General features: G+C 42.6%; 1 protein-coding gene across 5 annotated transcripts in view; it reads left to right on the top strand.

Annotated features, from left to right (window-relative positions):
• The window catches only part of UNC5D (unc-5 netrin receptor D), a 527,348-nt gene that overhangs the window by 335,848 nt on the left and 166,094 nt on the right, over window positions 1–25,406 (top strand). For all 5 annotated transcript variants that reach the window (XM_059685428.1, XM_059685430.1, XM_059685426.1 and 2 more), the window contains exon 4: window positions 5,861–5,964. In XM_059685428.1, the coding sequence (XP_059541411.1) occupies window positions 5,861–5,964 (104 nt within the window). The remainder of the gene's footprint in view (window positions 1–5,860; window positions 5,965–25,406) is intronic.

Genomic DNA, 25,406 nt, shown 5'->3' with positions numbered 1-25,406 from the left:
CTGCACAGAAACTTTTTAATTTGATATAGTCATACTTCTTTATTTGTGCTTTTGTTCCTTATGCATTTGGTATAAAAACCAAGGTTAAAGAGCTTTTCCCCTATGTTTTCTTCTATGCGCTTTATGGTTTTAGTTCTTACAGTTAAGCCTTTAATTCATTTTGAGTTAATTTTTATGAATGGTGTAAGCTAGGGGCCCAATTTCATTGTTTTTCATATGACTATCCAGCTTTTCCAGCATAATTTATTGAAGAGACAACCCTTTCCTTATTTAATATACTTGGTCCCCTTGTCAAATATTACTTGATTGTATATTTGATGGTTGATTTCTGGACTCTTAATCCTTTCTCATTGGCCAATATTGTTTCTATGCCAGTACCATACTCTTTGATTACTAAGCCTTTGAGGTAAAGTTTGAAATCAGGAAGTGTGAAGCTTTCAGCTTTGTTTTTTCTCAAGGTTGCTTTTGCTCCTCAGGGTCTTTTGGGGCTTCTGTGTGAATTTTAGGATTTTTTAAAATGTCTGTGAAAAATTGAAATTTTAATAGAGATTGCATTGAATCTATACATGGCTTTGGGTAGTATGAAAATTTTAACAATATTATTTCTTCCTATTCATGAAAGTTTTAGTTACTTCTGCTTATTTACTACAAGTAAACTTATAACATTATTATTTAAAATTTCCTTTATTATGTCAAAATTCAAAATTTCAACTATGACATATCTAGTATCTTTTTTCTTTTTAAAATGATTTTGCCATGTATCCAATGACTTCTTTTGAAAACACAAGTCTTTTTTTAGCTCAAGGAATAATTATTATGATTGTATTGATTATCATTTCTTTCAGCTTATTATCTTCTAAAATTCCTATTATATTCAATTGCATTTCTCTATCTCAGCATTATCTCTTGTTATTTATTTCATCTTTTCTTCATCATTAACATTGTACTATTTTTCTCTTAGCTTACTTATTCAACATGTATTTGTTAAGGACCTGCTCTGTATCTGATGTTCAATAGGCACTGGAGATTTAAGGGGGAACATTTCAGACATAAACCCACCTTCACAGAACCAGATCTAGTGAGGAAAACAAATGGGGTAAGCAATTATAAGATCTGTACTAGAGGGAATTTTCTAAACCGGAATTTCTTGGTTCCAAAGCCATTACCTCCCATCTCTCTAACCACTTGTTCATAATTTGTGATGCTTGGGCTGGGATTTCCTGACCAGATTCACCAATAGGAGCACCAGAGGAGACTGGCCAGAGGAAGAGGAAGTCAAGGATACTTCTTCCTGCTCATTTTTTTTGTCCCTGTCAGTATCATCCTAGCAGAATTTCATCATCTTGGAAGTGGCAGTTGATTGTTATTTCCAGCTTTTTTTTTTTTCATAGGCTTCCAGAACCAGCTTAATGATGCCCCCGAGAGATGCCAGCACTAGTCTGGTGAGCAGTCCTTCGGAGGTCTGGGTCGAGACTCCTTAAGTCCTGAGGCACCAGTACTCACCGTCCTCTCCTTGGACCTTTGATATCTCTCTAAGCTTCAAAATGCTATAACCCCAACCTCACCCTTTGTACCTGCATCCCTGCCTCTGAGGATGGGACCTGCTTCCCACAGTTCCCCTTTTATCTTTTTATTTCCCCAAATTATTTACATTAATATTTTCTGTTAAAACAACTGTTGTGCTATGTTTTACACCTGGGTCTGTGTCATTAGTTCGGATTTCTGCGATATTCAGCATGCTGTTTACTGCCTCTGTGATAGATATATTACTAATTCAGCAGTTTTGATTATATATTTCTTCCTACATAGTGTCAATTTCCTTGATGTCAGATGTTATCCTATTTATAACTCCCTATTCTAGATTCTCAGTTGCTATTTCCTTTTAACTTTAAAGAACTTAAATTACAAGTTATCTAAAATGTCTCTTATTCTGTATCTTAAGAGGAAGCCATTTAATTTCAGTTCTATGAATTATCTCCTTCATTTTTTTAAAATATATTTTTATTGAGTTCAGAGAGGAAGGAAGAGGGAGAGAGAGTTAGAAACATCAATGATGAGAGACAATCATTGCTCAGCTGCCTCCTGCATGTCCCCCACTGGGGATCTAGCCCTAAACCCAGGCATGTGTCTTGACCGGGAATTGAACCCTGACCTCCTGGTTCATAGGTCAATGCTCAACCACTGAGCTATGATGGCCGGGCTATCTCCTTCCTTGTATTATAATCTTTTTTATGCAGCTGGGGATGTTTTCTGTGCTATTGCATAGGTTTCCATCTGAATCTTTCAAGCCTTGAAAGTACCAGTAACAGGTGATAAAAGTCTTTAGTTTGCCAATTCAGAAGCCAATTCGGTTGGATGACCTTTGGTGGGAATCAAAGGAAGGCTTGGAAGCATTTGCCTCTGAGTCTAAGAGTTTATTTCCATAATTTGTATTATATTCAGTATCTAGCTGAAATTTTTCAGGTATATTTGCCCTCTTTGTGAGTCCAGAATGGCAGTGCCCCTGCCACCAGTGTTAGGTGCAGGCCAGCCTTCATGATACTTGGGGTTTTTACTTGGTGATATCTGGTTCCTGAATGGCTGCCTGTTAGGAGCTGGACCAGATATATGACATCCCGTTTGTTCTCTAACCCCCTCCTCCATTTAATCTTTGAATCTCCACATTGAGAGGTGTTGATACGCTTCTTGTTTGAACTCTTCCAGTTATTTCAAAAGTCAATTGGGAAGAGCAAGAGGTTGGGTAGATCCTTTCTTTAGATGATCTTGGTTGTATGGGATCTACTAGAAAGGTCTCAAAGTTTCTTGTTTATAGATAACTAGGGGCCCGGTGCACGAAATTCGTGCACTGGGTGGCGGGGGGAGTGTCCCTCAGCCCAACCTGCCCCCTCTCACATACTGGGAGCCCTCAGGCGTTGACCCCCATCACCCTCCAATCGCAGGATCGGCCCCTTGCCCAGGCCTGACGCCTCTGGCCTAGGCGTCCGGCCCGGGCAGCGGGGACCCACAGCTGCAGTGGCCCCGCGATCGTGGGCTTCGCTTTAGGCCCAGGCAAGGGGCCCCTAGGTCCTGGGACTGCCAGCTTCGACCGTGCCCAGCTCCCATCGCTGGCTCCACCCCTACTTCCTGCTATCACTGGCCAGGGCGGCAAAGGCACCTGATTCTCCGATCATGGCTGGGGAGCAGGGCAAAGGAGACCCCAGGGCCGCCTTTGCCCTGCCCCCCAGCTCTTAGCTCCCCCCTGGGTTTCTGATCACTGTCAGTGGCAGGGGGCTTCTTCCTGCTTTCCCTTTCGCCTCCCTGCATTGTGCCTACATATGCAAATTAACCGCCATCTTGTTGGCAGTTAACTGCCAATCTTAGTTGGCAGATAATTTGCATATAGCCCTGATTAGTCAATGAAAAGGGTAGCTCGTACGCCAATTACCATTTTTCTCTTTTATTAGTGTTGATACTCCTTCCTATATCCCAGTGTCAATACAGGGATTTCCTTTTTATATACATATTTACTAGTCATTATCTGCTTATTGAACAATTGGTTTTCTATGCTTCATCTGGTTGATTACAGATTACCTGCAATCTTTATTTAGCACCCCTGAGCAAGACTTCCTTTAAGAAATCATGCAATCAAAGAAAAGAAAAAAGTGACAAACACAGCATACAAAATTCGTCATAAAAACACAACCCTCTCCATTAGCAAACGGATGTCTTGTGTCACTCACTCTCTCTAATTTCGATTAATTTCTATATATTTCTGATAAATCAATGAGTCATGTGGAAAAGGGATTTTTGACTCAAAGATCTCTTGTTGGGAGAGCAAAGGAGAGTTTGTGGTAAGATTGTGGAGGAAACGTGAGATTTTTTTTTTTAATCTGGAGTTTATGCACAGTCCCTTCATTCACAGTTTTGTCATTAGTTATGTGACCTTGATCACACTTAAAACCAGAAATTCTGAATTATAAAGGCTGTGACAATATACGGACCTTCAACAGAAGGTGTCAGGGCCAGCCTGACAGGTTGAGCCGGGCTGAGGTAGGGAGGTGGGAATTGAGAAAAGAAAGAAAGACTGGAAAGCGGGGTCTGGAGGACTCCAGCTCTCGATGAACTGAAGCAACTTTATTAGCCACACAATCCTATTTATACATAACACACTGAATAGGAGGTCTGTCAAGAGGAATGTATTCTTTGTTCCTCTTAATCTCTAAGGGAGAGACACAGCAGAAGGACCAGTTCTCAGTACAGCATATCTCAGTAAATAGTTACAGACTTCTTGGTAAGCTATGAAAGGCTGTTCTCATTCTACAAATGTTGCTCTCATTCTACTGATAATCACCATCCAAACAAGTCTGGGAAAACTGTGTGGGTAAGGGTTCCAGCCTTGCTAGCCCCTTCAGGTGCAAGGACCCTGCCAGCTTACATCTGGCCCCCAACAAGAAGGGAGCTGGCCTTACCATTTGGGGACAACAGAGAAATAAGAAGATGGATCTGCCTGCAATACAAGCCTTTCTGAGGATCTTTTGCCTCCTATACACTCATGCAGATCTCGGAATGTACAGCACCACTGACAGAAGACATCGGTTGCCTCTGGGAGGGAAAACATTAAGAGTAAAATTCAAAAGCAAGTGAATACATGGATTGCTGTGCTTGTTATTCATCGCGTGTTTTTGACTTGCTAAAAGCAAGTTTAATGTATTTATAAAATTTATAAAGATGTAACTGATTCTGGAGCTCCGCTCTTTACAGGGAACATATTTCATGTTATTGTAAGCACTGAAGAAAATTAAATCAATAAATCCACAGCCTGTAATTTGAGATACTCAATTGAAGAAAAAAATACATTGTCAGGGAGGGAGGGGGGATCATTTACATGGAGGAGGACTTGTAAAACTGTCTGTGCGCTCCTCTGCTGGGCTTTCAAGTGACTGCAAGAATTCAGCTGCTGCTGTAAAACTGTTCAAGTGTTGTTATGACACCTCGATGGAAGCAAAGGTCAAGTCCCCCTGTTGTTCATGAAGCATCTGCTCAAGTGGAAAGCCATGCAAATGAAGCTCTTTCTGAACTGCCCATGTGTCCTTTTCCCTGAGAAAGCTTTGCGGGTGCGCAGTCAGACCGCATGTCCGGAAGCTTGGTGAACTTCTCTCTGGCAGGGATGCTCTGTGACCGCTGGCCAGCCAATTAACCTCTCCACGCGTCTCCCTTCCGCGTGTAAAGGTTAGCAGTGCCGCTTGTTTGCCGAGTGCCTGGAGCCTCCGTGAAGGGCACTACACAGATACCCAGCACTTGTGTTTGAATAGAGGGCACTGCATTTTTAATTATGTGTTTGGTTGGCTGGATTATAGATTTTATTGTGTTTCCATGTGGCCCCTTCTCCCTGGTTACAAATAAAAGACTAATAGGTAATCACACTCTATTATCATCTTCTAGAGCCCCCTAGAGGGTTAAGGAAATGCCAGAGGTTATAGATTAATAATGTATTCTTTAGTTAATAAAAAAAATATCACACACATCTCAGCTGCATAATAGCTGTGGATGGCAATTTATTGGGCCAAGTGTTTCATCTGTTGCTAAGCAGATAATGCTGGCAAAGACTCATGAAATGAGTTTTGTTTTTCCGGCTCCCCAGTAAATCTTTTATCCTCTCATCAATATCAAGCATTAAGCACAGTTTTGTTAAGGTTTATTTTAAATGTGCTTGTGCATATTTGGGGAAATGATTCTCGCATTCTGGAACTCCTGAAACAATGGGTTTTGTGTGTGTGTATCTAGGTCGTGACAGTAAGCTCACGATTTTACTGTATTTGGAGCAAATGTGAGTACTTCCGGCCCTGGAGCTAAGTGTCCTATATCTCCCACTTCTTTGCAGATTTACGGAAGAACTTCGAGCAAGATCCGCAGGGAAGGGAGGTTCCCATCGAAGGCATGATTGTGCTGCACTGCCGGCCGCCGGAGGGAGTCCCCGCTGCCGAGGTGAGAGGCACCGGAGACAGGCCTGTTCCCAAGAGGGAGGGCAGAGTCCCGCGTGCTCATCGTGTGGAGTGAGAGCCTGTGTCTGGCATCCTTGCCCTCTGGACCCAAATGATAAAGCTGGTGAAGAAATAGTGAGGGCACTAAGTTGGAAGAGGAAATTGCCTCTCGTCTACTTTCTTGTGGACACTAAGCTCTTGCTAGGCAGCCTGGGTAGGATTTGGTCCGTGTTCTTGCTTTGGTGGCCGCTGATCCTGTAGGTGGCACCCTCTGTGTCCTCCGCCAGTCACCTGGGGCACGCTGATGTGCACATGGTTTATGGACCGATCTGAGCTCTAACCAGCAGGGCCATGTGAGTGAGTGTCCAGGGAAGGCGTGTCCACGTCCCGCGGTGTGTGCGTGTGCGCGTTCTTCCCTGCCTCATGGAAGTCAGTGAGCCTTCCTCAGTTCCGGGCACTGTGCTCACACGATATAAAAGGGGCTGAAGCCACACATCTGCGACCTGTTATTCTCGCTTCTCAGTGAAGTATCTAGGGTCCCTGTGGATTTTATTTTTCGCATGTTTTCTGGCCTTTCTGCCATATTCTTTGGATATAACTGTCAGCAATAGGACACTCTGATAACAGGAAGGCTTCCTGAACCTTCCAGTCACTGTTAAAGATGTTCTGAGAGGCTAGTAATACAGTTCCTAAGGCAGTATTGGCGGAGGCTTGGCGAGTCAGAAATAACAGGAATGCTTAGTAGACCTGCGAGTCTATAAACACGGCCTGAGTGAGCATTGCACAGCGGGGCTTTTCTCTGGGAAGCGGGGACTGTCCTTCGAGCTCTGGTTTATTCACTGAGAAGAAGAAGTATTCTAAAAAGCCAAATAAAAGAAAACAAAAGGAGCCTCTGCTTCACGTTTTAGCTAAAGTTGCTGTGGGATTTCACAGTTGAGCAGAAGGAGCAGAAGAAATAAAGGGGAGCGAAAAGACACACACACTGGCCTATGTGGACAGAAAGTGTGCTGGGCGGACACTGTTCAAGGCTCTAATGGTTCAGAGAAATGAAGCAAACGGACTTGAACATTAAAGCGAATATTCCATGCATGACTTAAAATGATTAGAAAGGAAAATGCTTATTATTTTTTTTAGATTTTTATTTAATGTGAAAGAGAAAGATATTTGATTGTTTTTTCCTTTGCCACCACCTTGTTCCTGAGCAGGTGCCAGGCAGCAGGGCGTTCGGTACACAGGTGAACGGGACACCCTAAGCGCTCCTGGGAGTCTAATTTGGGCATCAGCAGTTCACTACAGTCACTACCCATCTCTCAAAATCCCCGTTCCCAAATGCTCACGCATAAAAATGTCTCACCTATGTCACACTGGCTGCGCCAACAGCCAGGCTTCCTTCCAAGCCTCAGCCGGGTCGCCGCTGTCAACTTTGGCAGAGAGATGGGGAGGAAGGTCACGTTTTTATTAGCTACCTGCCTGTGGGAACCTAACGTTTTCACATGTCTAGGGATCAATTTTTACAGCTGGAAGACAACTTTGATATTTACCTGGCACAGCCTTTGAATTTTAAAGGCAAGAAAACTGATGCTCAGATCAATGACCTACCAAAGGTCTTGCAGCCATTTAAGGGCTAACTGTGTTTAAAATCTTTAAACAGCTCCTTGAAGCATTCAGGGTAAAAGTCTCTGTTCTCCTGGTGCCTTATGTGGTCTAATGTAATCTGGCCTGCTGCTCTCTCTGACCTCATCTTCTGACCTCCTTATAGCCATGCTGGCCTCCTCACTCCTCAGGTGTGCCAGTCATGCTTGTACCCCAGGGCCTTAGCACATGATGGCCTCTCTGCTAGAACATTCTTCTCCAGCTAATAAATTGCTTCGTCCCTCCCTTTATGCTTGCTCAAATATCACCTGCTCAGTGAGGCCTGCTCTGGACACTTGATTGACAGTGTCACTAACCCACCCCTTGCATATACTTTCAAGCTCCCTTCTCTGCTGTATAATTTCTCCTTAGCTCTTATCATAAGCATACTACTGTATTTACTCTGCTTATAATCTGTCTACTCCACTAGAATATAAGGTTCATGAGGGACATTTTCCTTTATTTTTCTATTGCTGTATCTCCAGAAAATAAGTGGCTGCTTTTAGATCCAGGGGCTCAGTAAATATTTGTTGGCTGTGAATGAAAACTAGTTTTCTATATTGATGAATATTTGAGGTTATACGAAGGCCTACCTCAGACAAAACTGAAATCCATTAGACTGGCATTGTTTCTCTCCCATTCTGGTGCTAGAAAGTGAGTAAAACATCCTCCACCTGCTCTTTGAAGACATAACTAATAAGATAAATGATAAAAGAGAGAGAACAAAGGAGAGCAGTATAAAGGATGTGCAATCTGGTAAGATAATCGCGAGAAGAGAAATTATACCTTGGTGTGTAAATGCATCCATGAGTGTGCATGCATGCATACACACACCCCTACCTACACCTCTACTCGCTCTTGTTCGCTCACTCTCTGAAGCAGCTTTCCAGAGGCTGCAGGGGATTAGGAATTCCAGGACTTCAGGGCTCTTCAGGGCTGTGGATGGAAGAGGGGGTTCCTGGGGGACATGGGCTGACCTCTGGGAAGCAGCATTCCTATCTGTTCAGCCACTTGGGAAAGGTTTTACCGGGTTGAAGCTTGGAAACAGCTCTTTGCACATCCCTCCACATTTCTTGCCTCTGTTCTTGAAGGCAAATGAGTTCTGCCTGTTCACTCAACTCATTTTCTATCTTCATTAGCTTCTAAGGGTGCTTTTCAGCTGTCACCACAGGAGTAGAACAGGATGTGAAAACTTCCAGTGGCCACACAAACCAGTGTCGGTAGCAACATATTTGGGAGAGATATTGAACCGGGGAGAGAGGACACACTATAACTTCTTTTCTGGTACTTACCCTGCTGTCAAATTTCCAAACTGTAGGGATTCACTTTCTCTATTAGTGACCTAGGGCTACTGTGACAAATTACTACAAACTAGATAGCCTAACACAATAAAAAAGAATGTATTCTCTCACAGTTCCGGACGCCAGAAGTCAGAAATCAGGATGGAGGCAGGATTGGTTCTTCCTGTGGGCTCCGGGAGACAATTTTTCCATGCCTCTCTCTTCGCTTCAGGGTTTGTCGGCAGTACATGGTGTCCCTCGGCATAGACACATCACTCCAATCTATACCTCTGTCTTCACATGGTACTCTCCTCTCTGTGTGTCTGAATTTCTTCTTTTTTTAAAATATATTTTTTATTCATTTCAGAGAGAAAGGGAGAGGGAGAGAGAGATAGAAACATCAATGATGAGAGAGAATCATTAATCGGTTGCCTCCTGCATGCCCTATACCGGGGATCCAACCTGCAACCCGGCATGTGACCTGACCAGGTGTCGAACCATGACCTCCTGGCTCATAGTTGACGCTCAACCCCTGAGCCATTCTGGCTGGGCTGAATTTCTCTCTTCTTTTAAGGCAGGGATCCTCAAACTACGGCCCGCGGGCCGCATGCAAATACAAATATTGTATTCGTTCCCGTTTTGTTTTTTTACTTCAAAATAAGATATGTGCAGTGTGCATAGGAATTTGTTCATAGTTTTTTAAACTATAACCTGGCCCTCCAACGGTCTGAGGGACAGTGATCTGGCCCCCTGTTTAAAAAGTTTGAGGACCCCTGCTATAAGGACACAAGTCACTGGATAAGGGCCAACCCTGATTCAGTGTGGCCTCATGTAAAGACCTTATTTCCGGATCAGGTCACATGCACAGGTTCCGTGTGGACGTGAAATTGCAGGGGGCACTGTTCACCTCAGCGCACTTCCCATCCTCCCTTTGACATCACATCACTCTTTCATGTTAATCATGTATGAGTTTTAGGAATAAATTTCCAGTCAGGCTGGCTAACATTAAAGAGGGCTATTCTGATTCTGAGGAGCAACTGGGGCTAGAGCAGCGGTTCTCAACCTGTGGGTCGCGGCCCCTTTGGGGGTCGAACGACCCTTTCACAGGGGTCGCCTAAGACCATCGGAAAACACACATATAATTACATATTGTTTTTGTGATTAATCACTATGCTTTAATTATGTTCAATTTGTAACAATGAAAATACATCCTGCATATCAGATATTTACATTACGATTCATAACAGTAGCAAAATGACTGTTATGAAGTAGCAACGAAAATAATTTTATGGTTGGGGGTCACTACAACATGAGGAACTGTATTAAAGGGTCGCGGCATTAGGAAGGTTGAGAACCACTGGGCTAGAGGGTGGTTTAAAACACAAATTCTGAGCTGGGAGCAGGGGAAAAAGCTCGGTTTTCTATATTTTATATTATAAATGGATATGCAGGGTGTTTCAACCACACATGGAATGGGCTATTATAGGGCCCTAGCAAGCATTTATAGCATCGTCTTAATGCAGGCAAGCATTCCTGCTCCCAACACTTGAGGTATTTGGAATTTCACTTATTATGAGTTGATACTACCTATATCTGTGCACCAGTATTTCCAGCTCCTTGTCTCAGCAGTAGCGCGTGCAGTAGTGATTACCACCATCTGTGTTGTTGTGGAAGGGAAGGCAGAATGATAGCAGAGAGCTGAGGAATAGAAGGATGGAGAGCAGAGAGCTGAGAAAGAGAAGGATGGAGAGCAGAGAGCTGAGAAAGAGAAGGATGGAGAAGGGAAGTATAAACGTGCATATAACCTTGCACAGCCGGGGTCTCCCGGGGTGGAGGTGTCTGCCAATGCCTGTCAGGTGGTCTGCACCTCTTGAAAAGTGTATCTTTGCGCATCTTATCTTCACAGTCATGTGAGGAACCCGCAATTAATGACTCTTGGGAATGATAGTAATTGGGAACTGTGCTTAGAAATGGATCAGTTCTGTAACTGTCACTGTGAAATAGTATCATGCATCTTCCCTGAGCAGAACATGCTCCACCCTCCCCACTGCCCACCTCCTGGGGGGCCCGAGAGGCCATCACTGTAAAGGGTTGTGGACGGCAGGGCAGTTGGATTTGAAACTGGCACATTGAAAGGCATGTTGGGGGCAAGTCCAAGTCTTGTTTTCACAAGACATACACAATGGTCTTCTTACTGTAAGATAGAACTTTTTGGCAACTAACACATCTATGTGACTAGACTGCTATGAGATTTTAGAAAACTATGGATGTTTTCACACCCACTTTACAGGACTTGTCCAAGCTCTCAGATCACTAGGAAGACAATCTAACCTTAAAGTTCCAATCATTCCTTTCTCTAGTTTCTATTGTGTGTTTTTTTAATGAGACTGTGGGTTTAATTTCTTTCCTGAGCCTTTTTGAAGCTTGGGAGCCATAGGCCGGTGGTAACGTATATTTTTGCTACCTGGCAGTCCACCCTTGGGATTAAAGGTTTTTGGATGAAAATCTCTTCTCACTAGTATGCTAATCCTAAATCTGCTGTAAATTCTGTTTCTTTATTGGAAATAGATAATCTCATGATAAAACTCAGACTAGAGCACTGAGAGTAGAGGCTTTTGGAGTTGAGGGGAGCAGGAGCTAGGGCTTGCTGTTATCCTAGGAGAAGAGGTATAGGATGTCTACAGTTATAGACATGCGGGCCTGGAGGAGCAGAAAAGGGGACATACAAAAGGGAAGGTGAGAGGACTGAGGGTAATATGTCCTTCATTACAACTTTCCTACATTCGGTCATGGCCCGGACTTACCTCATTGTCATGAAGGGCTCCAGATATCTATAATAATAAAAGTGTAATATGCTAATTGGACCGGATAGCCGAACAACCTTCTGGACATCATTCGTGAAGCCACATTGGCAAGGGCCAAGGCAGAGGCGGTTAGGGGTGATCAGGCAGGCAGGCAGGTGAGTGGTTAGGAGCCAGCGGCCCCAGATTGCAAGAGGGTACAGGACAGACTGAGGGACCCGTCCCCCCCACCCCCATGCACAAATTTCGTGCACTAGGCCTCTAATATTCTGATAAATGTATAGTAATGTGATGCATTGGGGGGAAAGTATGAAAGTTGGAGTCAAACAGCCCTAGGGTTAAACCCTGACTAGCACTTAGAAATGCTAGCAAATTACTAGCCACTCAGGACCTCAGATTCCTCATCCTAAAGTAGCAACAATAATTTTCTTGTAGGATTGCTGTGAGTCAAAGAGAAAACAACCTCAAGAATATGCAAAACATTTAACACAATTTCTAATACTAAATAAATAGTAGAGACTACTGTGATTTGTGTTCTTTCTTCTTTTCTAAAGTTTCATGAACCTTTGGTTCTCAAAAAAAGATGCAAGGCTCTCTTATGGTTGGGGAACCAGATTAAAACTGAAACTCTTGCAATATCTAATATGTCTTCAGCCCCATGAAGAATAGGATGCTGCTAAGACCATCCCTCCTCACCCTGGGCAGCCCATGGGCTCTGCCTCTCCAGCCAGTGCCCTCTGTTCTTGTCCTTCAATTTCATCAAAGGACAAAGACACTCACCAAAAAGCTTCCTACTTCCCTCTCTTATAATCTAGCACTTGGGAGGAAATAAGTGGTTATTGACAGAAGTTTGTGGCTGTCAATGTTTATTCACCTTATTTGTCCCATTAAAGAGTCTTACGAATGGTAGTATTGTTAGTAAAAAACACTTTCGAAAAATGGTGCATGAACTTGAAGAGACTCATTTAGATACTGGTTTGGATGACATAATAGGTCACACACTTTCTCCAAAATACCTAGAATGTGAATGGATAATAATCCAAACCTTTCTAAATTCTGTGAGCTCATCCTATAGCTAGATGTACTGGAATGTATTTGCCACTACAGGTACTTTTTAACCTTGACCTTGGGGCAGTTCTAACTAAAGATAGCAACTTCAGTATTTGACACTTGTTGTTTAGCTAAAACCAATTTGTTCCTTTCAAAACAATTCATTATCCCACACTGCACTATTTTATACTCCCCAATTAAATGGAAAATCTATCTTTCATAAAAGTTAGAAATTATGTCCAATGAAAATCCGACATTTTAATGGTTTTTCACAGATTAAAATTGTAGAGTTCTCAATAAACCCTGATTTACTGATGTTGGCTGTAAAATGGTTATTGCTGTTAATAAAGCCTGTAAATCTTAACAGGTTATATTTGCCTTGGACAATAAAACTTGCCATAAAGGCTTAGTGTCTAAGGCTAATTCTGCTCACATCAAGGTAAACAGCTCCTCAAAACACTTCTGTGTCTGGGAACTAAGGCCCCAGAGCTAAGAAACTGACAGTCTAGCCTTGAGCCACCACACGCCAGACACTTTTCTTGTTTTTATCTCAACAAGAAGTCAAGACTGAGCTGGAATTAGGAAACTCAGGAAGGTCATGGACCTGAACCAATGCAGTGTGGGTAAGGAGAAGGTTCTTTCTGCTGGCCACCACCTGAGTTTTGTCATTTCCAGATGACTAGGTCAGAATGCTTGTATAACGGGGGTTGGGGAAGGGTCCAGAAGTGGGATGAAAGGACATATTTTCTATTTTATAAAGTGTGCCAGAGCCATATGAGTGGTAGAAGCCAGTTTATTGGGGAAGAGGATGCACAGTTTAGGGGAAGGAGGTAATTTCCCTTCTAGATGTTCTTGTGAAAATCCAAGTGTGTGGCTTTTTTTAAGAGGCTCTATTAATCTTGGTGGATTTGGTGGACATGGTCATTGTCATGATTCCTGAGGTGTGGGTAATTTCTTTGTAAATCTTACCTCCCTAAGGTAAAAGCCAAAAAGTGCTCTTCTCGGCATTTTCGTGGTTCAGCCACACTAGTCAGGTGTTCTCGCACAAGATGGGTTTAAGAAGTGAGCAGGGGAAGGCGGTGTTTGTGCGGAAACCTCTGGAGAGGACGGTATGGAGTTGCCAGCTCTTGGTGGCAGCGGAAGAACGTGCACCTGTCCCAAGTCTCATGGTTGTGAGCCATGTAGGGTTTCTTGAACTGCTAGGGTGTTGCTAAGCGCCTGTTTCCTTCACTACAGTGTCGTTGGACATTGTTTCTGGCTGCTTAAAAGGCAGGCCTGGCTCTTTGGCCTTCCTGGAGGTTTGGCGCACTAGTTTTTAATAAAGTCCTTTCCTGCATAAATAGGCCAGAGCAGTTTGCTGTGTGCAATGAAGGATCCTGCCCATTATGGTGCCTGTGCCATGTCTGACTATCTCAGTGTGCCTTTGACCAGTATGTAAAAGTGGCCATTGGAACAAGCAAGTCATTATGGGCTAAAGTCCATGTGTGGGATATTAATCTGTGTTTCTTTCTCTGTAAAATAAGGACGGAGACTAGAGCGCTCCTAAGGCCCTTTTCATCTCCCTAATTTATTCCTGGTATATAAACAGTGCAGCCTGCATGCTATCAGTGACTTGTTTTAATAATTCCGCCCAGGCTGGTGCCAGACAGTTTGCAGGTCAGACGTCCTCTGCCCTTCTTCCCTGGGAGGGTATTCTTGATGAAAGGTTCCTTTGTTTCAAATGTGTTCATCGGCATGAAACCCAGGAGAGAATCTTATGGCATTGAACTGTTTAATACAAGAATTGCTAGACTATTGTGTTTAACCTCAATCAAACAGACTATGAAATGAGGATTTTATTTAAAAACTAAGACTCTTAATAATTCACTGGGGAAATGTTAAGTGAGGCGCCCAAGTTCTGAAGCAGCAGACCTCAGGTATAAATAATTAATCTAATTTGGTGTAGCCAAAGCCAAGAGAATGTCTAATAGTCCAGATAAACTTTGCCTTGAGGAGCCTGACAATGAGGACCTTTGCAGAAAGCCACATTTCATTCGAATGTATAATATTGTAATAGAAAGCTAATGGACTCTTCAGAAAAGAGAATATTGAATTGCTTAAATACTAGTAATTAAGTGCCAGTAAATTACTTCTCTAAAAACATTTCTGCTAAAAAATTTGCTATCGTAAGGGAGATGGGAAATGAGGTTAATATAAGTTATTTAAAAAGTGAATGTCTACAGCCCAAATACCATCATCATTAATACTGGTCTATAAGTAAATTTTATTAATGTGCTGACTTTTACCACATCCATATCTGGGAAGCTCTAGTTCCTTACTGTGGAAGGGAAGGATAGAAAATATCTAAACTTCCTGATTTGTATTTATTTTCCTTTTTCTTCCTGTCCTATATTCCTGGAGGGGGTGAAACATGGAAGAGAGAATTACAGTGGTCCCCCTTATCCACTATTTTACTTTTCATTATTTCAGTCACCCACGGTCAACCAGGGTTTAAAAATAATAACTGGAAAATTCCAGATAAATAATTTTTACCTTTCCAATTATGTGGCAATCTGAGTACCTCACTCTATCTCATCACGTAGGCATTGTATCAGATCACATCATCACAATAAGAGAGTGAGTACAGGACAGTTAAGATATTTTGAGAGCAAGACCACATTCACATAACTTTTATCACAGTACATTCTTGTAATTGTTCTATTTTATTATTCGTTATTGTTAAGCTCTTACAGTGTCTAATTTATAAATTTAACTTTATCATAGGCATGTATATATAGGGAAAAAATCATAGTGTATATACAGGTTGGGACTATTTGCAGTTTCAGGCATCCACTGGGGGTCTTAGAACGGATGCCCCACAGGTAAGAGGGGACTACTGTACACTTTTCAAAGCAAGCGTTGAGGGGTCGGATGAGATTAGTGAGATTGGTAGCTGCTGGTCTTGCCGCCCCTTTACTTTTTCTATGTACTCTGTTAAACAGCTCCACACACTTCACTCGGACTGTGTTCCTTACAGCCCTATCTCTGTGTCTTCATTTCTCCTTACGTGGAATGCCCCTGGCCACCTCCATCTATCTGTGCTTTACCCAGCCTTGGAGGATCTATTTAAACCCAGCTTGTTCTTGACTTCTTCCAGGGCCATCCCAGCTGACTCTCATCTCTCTGTCTTAGAAATACCGTAACTAATTTAATGGGAGGGAACTGCTCAAATAAGGACAACATTCTCTCCATCTCTCTAAGCGCTTACATTGCTTTGAACTTTTTGTTGTTGTTTGTTTTCTTTTTTCTTCCTTTTTTATTTAACTTTTCATGACTGAATGTCATATTTTCTCAAGGTGATTTCCTTCTGGACAGGAAATGCAAATTGTACCTTTCAGAATCTTGTCCCACCCCTCTTAGCAGATGATGCAAATGAACCTGGGAATATAGTAGATAGCTGGGAAGCATTTGGAACTTAGTGGATGAATACTTACAAAATTGCTGTGAATACACATAATAATAAACTCTAAATTTAAATTACCACTTTAAAATTTACACAGACTTTCACATATATTGACTCAGTTGATCCTTAAGGCTATCATTTATGGGTAGGCAAATATAGCAACATCTGTATATAAACTACACTGCTATGTACTAACATTTATTCCATATACACTCTATGCCAGGCACTGTTCACTGAACCTTCCCACCAGCCCTTTTAGTGGGCACTAATAATATGTCAGTTTTATAATTAAGGAAACTGAGGCACAGACGATTAAATAGCTTACTCAAGAATACAGTTATTGAGTGATTGAGTAGGTAATTAAACTCAAACAGCCTGGCTTCTGAGCCTGTTTCTTTCTCTCTCTCTCTCTCTCTCTCTCTCTCTCTCTCTCTCTCTCTCTCTCTCTCTCTCATTATTCCTCACCCGAGGATACTTTTTCCATTGATTTTTAGAGAGTGGAAGGGAGGAGGAGAGACAGAGAGAGAGAACATAGATGTATCAATTGGTTGACTCCTGCACATGCCCCAGCTGGGGCTGGGGATCACGCCTGCAATTGAGGTATGTGTCCTTGATCAAACCCATGACCTTTCAGTCCACAGGCCGACGCTCTAACTGCTGAGCCAAACTGGCCAGGGCTGAGCCTGTTCTTTTAAACTCTGATTAAGCTTCTCTATGTGCTGGACATTGCATGCTGAGCACAAGTTGAGGGAGATAGGATGCCTATCCTTAACTGGCCCACCATCTCCTTTCACACACATTCAGTGAAGAGTGTTAGGGTGTTAGGGTAAGAGAACGCCACATGTGAATAAGGAGGTGTGTGTGCACACACATGCACACCTACTACTTCTCCTCCATTTTCTTGCTCAGTCTATGATACTATGTCTGAGCCTCATTGTTCCTCAATGGCAATTAAACCCTGTCATTTTGTGACATTGGAATCTGCATCATGTTCAAGTTCTAGAGATTGTTTGGCCGAGTTGCTTGGTATCAGAAGTGAGGACTTTGAACAGACTTTGATGGGATGCAGAGACACTGTTAATAGACCATTTCTTTATCCCCCTCCTTTTTTTTTCCTGGCAGGAAATTGCATTCTTTTCCCCCCAAAAAACACATTGTCATACTGTGCCTAAGGTTTCTCAAATTGGGGAAGAAGATGCAAATGGATCAAGAGGGAGGGCAGTTGGGAGGGAAAATTAGAGGGCTAGTAATCAATTAATCAAGCAATCAATAGTAAAAATGTACAGAATAAAACACATAAGAAAAGGCAATGCATGAGTTCTACATTAACATAATGAAGGCGTAGAGCCTTTTCTCTGCCCTGTGCCTTCTTACACAGTTTAGCGGCAATAAGCAGTCTTTATATCTTGAATTATGCAGGAGTAACGCAGCCTGGGAGGCCTCCCCATAAAAAGCCGCAGTTCTGTAATTCAGCAGGAATGCTCATGGGCAGGAATCACGAACTCCATCCCAGTCCTGCTGAGGCAGCACCGATTTTAATGCTTCTAGGAAGCGCACACACCATCCTGATTCACTTAGTAACTGTGGACGGCCTTTGTTTTTTAAGCAGAACTTAATAAAACGACACAAGCAGAATCACTACCATAACAGCTTCTCCTGGCAATCTTTTGCCATGTTTCCCAAATCCTAACTGCTGACGTTACAGTCTATGTGGGCAGAAATGCCACCCCAGGTCACGTCTCTTGCTTTTAGTCAACTGTGGGCACCTAGAAAGTACACCAGCACCGTGGGCGATTTTTCACAGAAGTGCTAGTAAAGTAGAGCGTGTCCGTTTCTCCTCCATTGGGTAGTTTAGAGCCCTGCAGGATAAACACCTGCCTACAGGTGCTATTGAGGTACACCCAGCGATCTTATTGCAATTTAGCTTCAGTTCCAGAATCTATGGCCTCTTTCATTGTGCGGCACAGCTCTTAAGCTCCCCCACTCAATAAAAATCCTCAGGAGCCGTGATCTTCTCTTGGAGCCACCTTACATTCAGCACAGTAAGTGCATCGAGTGAAAGAATGACTTATTGAAACTCCCAGGGCTTGGGTTGGTATAAATTGCTGTGGCTTCCACACCACGGATTGCAGGCACACCAACCCTGGCTTAGCAGCTGCACATGCACACATAACTCAGATGCACTTGGTTATATCAGTTAAGCTTCCAAGAAAAACATCCAACATTCTGAGCCGAACAGCTGATAATCCCCTGCTGTGGAGGTTTTTGATTTAAATATAACTGAATCTCTCTTGGCTCTGACTTAACTGAGTTGGAACTGTTCTTTTAATTGTTGATTCAGTATTGGCTCGCGGATCTGGCTGTCAGTCCTCCCAACAGATTCTCTCTGTAGATGTGTTTATTAATCGTGTGTGATATTCCTCGTCCTGCACAGATTGCCAGCCCTGGTCCACGCTAGTTACAAGTGATGGTTTAAGCCTTGATCTCCGTGAGCAGGACGTGTCAGCTGAGAGTTCACGTGCTGGCTCACCAGTATTGTTTGGGCTTCACCTTCAGAAGGCAGCTCTGACATGGCCCTGCAGGAAAACAAAAGAATAGATCTACATAATGTCACCAAATTGTAATAGGAGCAGTCCCTCCGGAGCATTCATTATGTGTGAGGCCAGGTAGTCATTGAATCTTCCCTTTTAACGGGGTCATCCATCTACAGTAGTCCTCCTTATTCATGGTTTTGTTTTCTGGTTACACTTACCCATGCCAACCCCAGTCTCAAAATATTAAATAGAAAATTCCAGAGATAAGCATTTCATAAGTTTTAAACCACATGCCATTCTGAGTAGCGTGATGATGTCTGTGCCATCAGCTAGCTCCATCCTGCCCAGGACATGAATCCTCCCTTTGGCCAGCGTATCTGCCTGTAGATGCTCCTGCCACTAGTCACTCAGTAGCCATCTTGGTGTCCCAGTGTCCCAGCACTTGTCAAATCACCCTAATTTTATTTAATAATGTCCCCAAAGTGAACAGTAGCAATGCTGTCAATCCTGATATGCCTAAGAGAAGCCATAAAGTGCTTCCTGTAAGTGAAAGGGTATGCATATACAGGGAAAACTGTGCAGTACATATGGGTTCCGTACTATCTGTGGTTTCAGGCATCCACTGGGTCTCTAGGAGCGTACCATGTCCCCTGCAGATAAGGGGGGTGGGACTTAGTTACAATATCCGGGTATATTTAGAGGAGGAATATGTCACATGGTAATGAACATTGCGGGTTTGCGTGGAAAAATGTGTCTCCTTCCTGATAGCCAGGAAACTCACATTTTCCTTTTTAATTAAAGCATTCACATAATAAGCAATATGAACCAGTGCTGTAGAGGAGGTGATCATAATGACAGGTGAACAAAAAGGGAAGCAAAGCTAGTGGGGGGAAAAGACCTCAAAATAGAGGGGAGTTGACAAATGCTGGATTGTGGTTTGTTTGTTTGTTTTTAATTTAATTTTGTTTTGTGTGTGTGAATGTGTGTGTGTGTGTGTTACAATGAGCTTATTTACTTTGTACGACATCAAGATAGAGCTTTTGTTTTGTCCTTTCCACTTTTTAATTCTCTTTTTATTCATTTATTTAACTTATTGTGGCAACACTGGTTAATAAGATTATATAAGTTTTAAGTGACCATCTCTATGATACATGATCTGTATATTCCATTGTGTGCCCACCACCCAAAATCAAATTTTCTTCCATCACCATATATTTGACCCACTTTACCCTTTAGAACCCTGCCATCCCATCCCCTCTGGTAGCCACACATACTGTTGTTTGTGTTTTTTAGTTTTTGTTTGTTTTACTTGTTTGTTCATTTGTTGCTTTCAGTTTTCTATCCCAGATATGATTTAAATCAAATGGTTCTTAGCTTTTTCTGACTTATGTCACTTAGCATGATATTCTCAAGTTTCATCAATGTTGTCTCAAATGTTTTCTTATGACTGAGTAGTATTTCATTGCATATATGTACCACATTTTCTTTATCCAATCATCTATCGAAGGACACTTTGGGTTTTTTCCATGTCTTGGCTACGGGGGATAATGCTGCAATGAACATAAGGGTACATATAATCTTTGCAAATAAATGTTTTCATATTTTATGGGTTGTGTTTATGTGTCATTTCATTCAAATCCATGAGCTGCCGAGATGATAGAATCTTCACGAAGGATCATTAGCTACCATATATTTAGGACCGCATGCCAGGCCCTGAGCTGGACACTTACCACATATTCTCCTATTTTATTCTTTCAGCTGCGTTAGGTGCTATTATCATTTTCATTTCACAGATAAGGTAATTGAGGCTTAGATTGAGTATCTTCCCCAAAGTCTCTCAGGCAGTAAGGGACCTAGTTCTCTTTGATTTCAAAGCCTGAATCTTGAGACCACTCCACAGGGTCTCTTGTTAGTGATCACGTGCCATGTGCTTGGTAAGCGAGGACGGAGGAATTCTGGCAGGAGTGTATCTGATTCCGTGTTGGGTTCTTTCTGTTCTATCACACTGCCCACTCATGATGCAGGGCTAGTTTCGTTGAGCCTCATATCAGAGCATAACTTAAAGACAGTCATGGGCCTTCCTTGGTGTAAGACGTCTTTAATCTCTTACAACTTGAACAGATGGCTTCTTTGCCTCAAGGCATACAGCAGTAAAGAGTCATGGTCTCTATTCCTGACAAGCTCAAGCATCAAATAAATGAAATGAATATGTAAATAACTATAGAAAACAAAGTACACTACCGATAGTCATGATAATAATAGTAATATAGAAGGAGAACAGTTATTTCTGTTGGCCAGAGTGGTCAACCAAGACTTTACAGATAATTCCCATGCAGGTTTTTAGAAGGTGAATACGAGATCATTGTGGTGGAAAGTTACACAGCACACTCAGGGCCCACGATCCCCATGGGCAAAGCCCACAGGTATGAAACAGCATGGCTGGCCAGGAAGTGCAGTTAGTTTCATCTTGAGAGCCTAAAGAATCAGTGGGAGAATCGCCAGCATGGAGACCCTAGGTGAGGTAGGCAAGACGACATCACAGGAAGCCTTGTTTGCTATCTTGAAAAACTTAGATTTTTTAATTTTATTTATTTATTTTTTGCTCACCAGTGGTAGGGAGCTACTGAAGGGTTGGAATCGGAGAAGTGGGATGCCAGATTTATTTGTCTCTGTTTTGTGTTTTTTTTCCAGTGCGCATATTATTTTTTAGTTCAAGGACCCTTGCTACAGGGAAACTGGTAGGAAGTTTTAAATATGTATTTCTCTAGGCCATCATTGGAACTAACTTTTTAAGAACTGTTTATTTGTAACTAATTTTGAACTTGCAGAAAAGTCTCAAGAACCAGAGTAAGGAAGCCACGGCAGAAGCCTGCTTTCAGTGGTACCCTGCCAGGTGCTGGGAGGACCAGCCCTGCCTCCATCACCCCAGCAAGATGCAGGCTCGTATTTCCAAGGCCTCTTGTTCTTTCTGTTGCAGAGGTCCTCAGAGCTGACGGGCAGAGTGCAGACGGTGTAGACATTTATGCTCCCCAGTCTGGATGTTGCTGCTGCTAAGCAACATGGCCTTGACTCACCCCATTCACTCTGAACCGCTTACCTAATGGACACCCTTCTCTTCCCTGATGCCAAACAAAGGTAGCAGCTGAAGAGAGGGGTCAAAGGTCTTCATGTCATTAGGTGCCCCCTCACCAAGCCCTTCACTTCTGTATTCAGTACAGACTTCCCCACTATTTGACAGAACCTTTGAAGATTTCCTTTGCTTCCTTTGTACTTGCTCCGCATTTTCCTTTAAAATGTGCTGAGATCTCTCTCTTCACCAGTGATTTGGAGCCCATTAGAAGCACATGTAAAGCTTTGGTTTTTCAGGCTATAGGCCAAGTTGCTTGCGTATTTCGCTAAAGCCTGGGTTCAAGGCAGACAAAAGACAGGAGTGTTGTCATTATTGTTGTCATGAGGCAGGATCTTTTCATCCAGATAATGGAGATATCCTCTCAAAGGTTCTTTGGTACCACAGTCCTAGAAAGAGCTTTTGTCTTCTCCCAGATCACCTCTGCGACTCATCATGTGAAGGGGTGCTCATCTCTTCCTACCCTTCCCCATTGTCTCAGGTCCCCCTGCATCTGCTCTGACCCTGCACGCATTTGTTCAGTTAGGCTCATTTAATCAAGTCTCCTTCATGCTATTGTGGCTTGCCTTCTCTGCTACATTTAAAGTGCCAGGACCATTATCCCTTTCATTTGCCTGCTTTGAAGTCTGAAATTTTGCTTTGAATCACTGCTGTACCTGGGTCTAATCATGCTCTTATTACTGGGTTTCCTGGCTTGAATTGCTTTCCCGGCTCCCAGAAGTGACTGCAGATCCATGAGGCAATTGAGGACAGATTCTACAAAAGATAATCTCCTTCCCTTTTCTGCTACTGGCCAGTCAATACTAAATTCTGACTCAGACTTGAAGGAGCATAAGACAGAGCAGGGGTTTGCAGCCTCAACACTATTGACGTCTGAGGCTGTGTACTCCTTTGTGTGGTGAGGGCCCTCCTGCTCCATGTAGGAGGATTTAGTAGCATCCTTTGCCTCTCCCCATCAGAGGATAGTAGCACCTCTGCTCTGACACCCCCAGTTGTGACAACCAAAAATGTCTCCAGACATTCATTGACCGATGTCACCCCTCCTTGAGAATGCTGAAGGCAGAGTCTCTGATCGCAAGTACTTTAGAATCTGAGATGCTGTACGTATCTAACATAGTGGCTGCCATATAGCAGGTGCTCAGTAATTTTCTTGTTGAATTAAGCCCAGCATCAATATATAGTTGTTACCATATGCCCACTGGCCTATGATCACATTGTAGGCAGTGGAAACTATGCCACGTTCAGCTCTCTATATCCAGCCCTTAGCAGAGTACCTGGCATGTGATAGGCACTCAGAAAATATATATTGGGGGGATGCTTACATGAAAAGAGAAGCCAAAAGCTCCAGTAGAAATGATTATGTTAGATTTTGCAGATTCATCAAGGAGTTACATGTGTTGGGTAGGCATGAGCTTGGGACAGTGAAGGATGCAATAAATTTGTATAAAAGAGATAGATAAAGGGGAAATCAGTATGAGGAGCACGGGGGTCAGACAGGTATATGCTCTCTTCCCCAAAGAGTGCTCATTGCCTGCATTCTACCTCCACATCTCAGAAGGCCCGATTTGCTTCACATGACATAAAACACACGTTGCAAAGCTGTAGACTAGCCTTAAACTGGTCGGTCAAGAATACCCACGATGGAAGAATCACATCAGGCCACCACCCTGCAGAGGAAGTCACGTCAAAGTAGAGAGCCTGCTGAACCATGTCGGCACCTCAGTGGGTGCACAGTGGGCTGTGGAACATATTTCTGGAACGTGCACCTCAGTCTCCGCTAGGGTGGTCCCTTCAAACCCAAGATGTACACTCTTATATCTCAGCTCCACTTACCATGACTTGAGGAAATGTGACATGTTGAAGGCAGGAGGCATACATTTTAGATTCCCTTCTCAACCTCATAACCAGCAAAGTTATGATCCATTGGGATTTCTTTAAGTGAAGCTATTACTTGTTCTACTGGAAAGGCAAGTGGGTGCAAAAGAGAATCTTTAGGGGGCCCCATAAAAATGAACAGAAGTTTTATTTACTATAATCAGATTGTTTAAGAGCATGGACCTTGCAGACAAGGTGGAGTTTAATCCAAGTACCTCCTATTATTAGCCATTTGGTCTCGGATTAATTCTATAACCTTTTTGAACTTCAGGGTCCTCATATGCAAAATGGAGTAATAATGCCTCATAAGGGTGCTGTGAAGATTAACGTGAGATGATATATTTATATCACATAGCACAGCAGATGTTATGATTATGATTATTATTGGTGGTGGTAGTAGTAGTAGTAGTAGTAGTAGTAGTAGTAGTAGTAGTAGTAAGTCCATTAGCCCTTTGTTTCCCTGTTTTACTGCTTGTCCATACCATACCACTGGCATGTTTGGGCCTCTGTGTAGTTCTCACATTGTAATGAGTATGCTGCTGCCTCCAGGTCATGTTGAGCTTTGAATCTGTTATTCTCTCTTCCTAAAACAATTCAGGCCAACTTCATCCTCACTGCACTTATCCTATAATAGCTCATCATCTTCCGGTCAGGGCTAATGAATTCTTTCTAAACAATAGTGATTTCTTTTGGTTTCAGGAAGGTAGCCACTGTTGGAGTCATGTTTGCACAGTGACAAACACATTTATTTTCAAAGTAAAACAATGAAGAATGGGAACAACTTGCTTTTGTCATAGCAAGTGCTCTGTACCAGTCAAGGTGGAAGGTCTAGAATCAATATGACTAATGGATTTAAGCTCCAAGTGATAGAGTCAGCAAGAAGAATAAATTATCACTTCCCCATGCCTCTGGGATGGTAATTTCTCCTCAGTGTCTGATCTGTGATAGTCGCCTTCCTGTTCTCCACAACTGCTGTCAGACTGATCACAAGCCAGGTCTGGGAAGCACTTGGTCAATACATCCAGGGTGTCAAGCGTTGAGTCATTTTTATGTTTATTTGTTCCCCTTATTACTTTCTTTGGCTGAGTAAAATCTCTATTACTTTGGGCTCAGGAACAGAGAATGTGCTGTGAACACCCGAGGCATACATTCTATTTTATTTTTATTATTTTTTCTGATGACTTCATTATTCCCTTATGGCTGCATTTTTCCCACCATTGTTTTTCCCCCTTCCTCTTTCTTCAGCATCCTCTTCTTTAGCTTCTCCATTTATTTACCCCAGCGGCATGGGATTGACCTCATGCCAATCCTCGGCCTTTCTCCTTCAGAGCAGTGAATGGCTCCCAGCCTTCTAGATTCCACGGGAAAATTCATCCTCTTCCCTCTCCCTCAGAGGGGAGATTGGCTGAGTCTTGCCCACTTTTAATTTCTTTTTCAGGAAAGGACATTAAGACATAACAAGAGCCATATGCCTTAATTAAAAATAATTATTTTCAAAAGGACATTAACAACATACAATTGCAGAATTATAAATTTAAATTAATGTAACTATATATGTATTTTTTTTCTCAGTTTCCGCTACGAAACTAAAAGAAAATCATCTTAGGTCATACCCTTTGTGCATGATTGACACATGGCACCAGCTCTCTTCAGCCCTGCAACACTGGTAGATCAGGTTAGAGACAAAAACAGGGTTAGGGAGGTA

The sequence above is a fragment of the Myotis daubentonii genome, chromosome 2 (genome assembly GCF_963259705.1).
Source record: "Myotis daubentonii chromosome 2, mMyoDau2.1, whole genome shotgun sequence".
Lineage (NCBI taxonomy): Eukaryota > Metazoa > Chordata > Mammalia > Chiroptera > Vespertilionidae > Myotis > Myotis daubentonii.
Note: the sequence above shows the minus strand (reverse complement) of the source record. Positions and strands in the feature narration are given on the sequence as shown.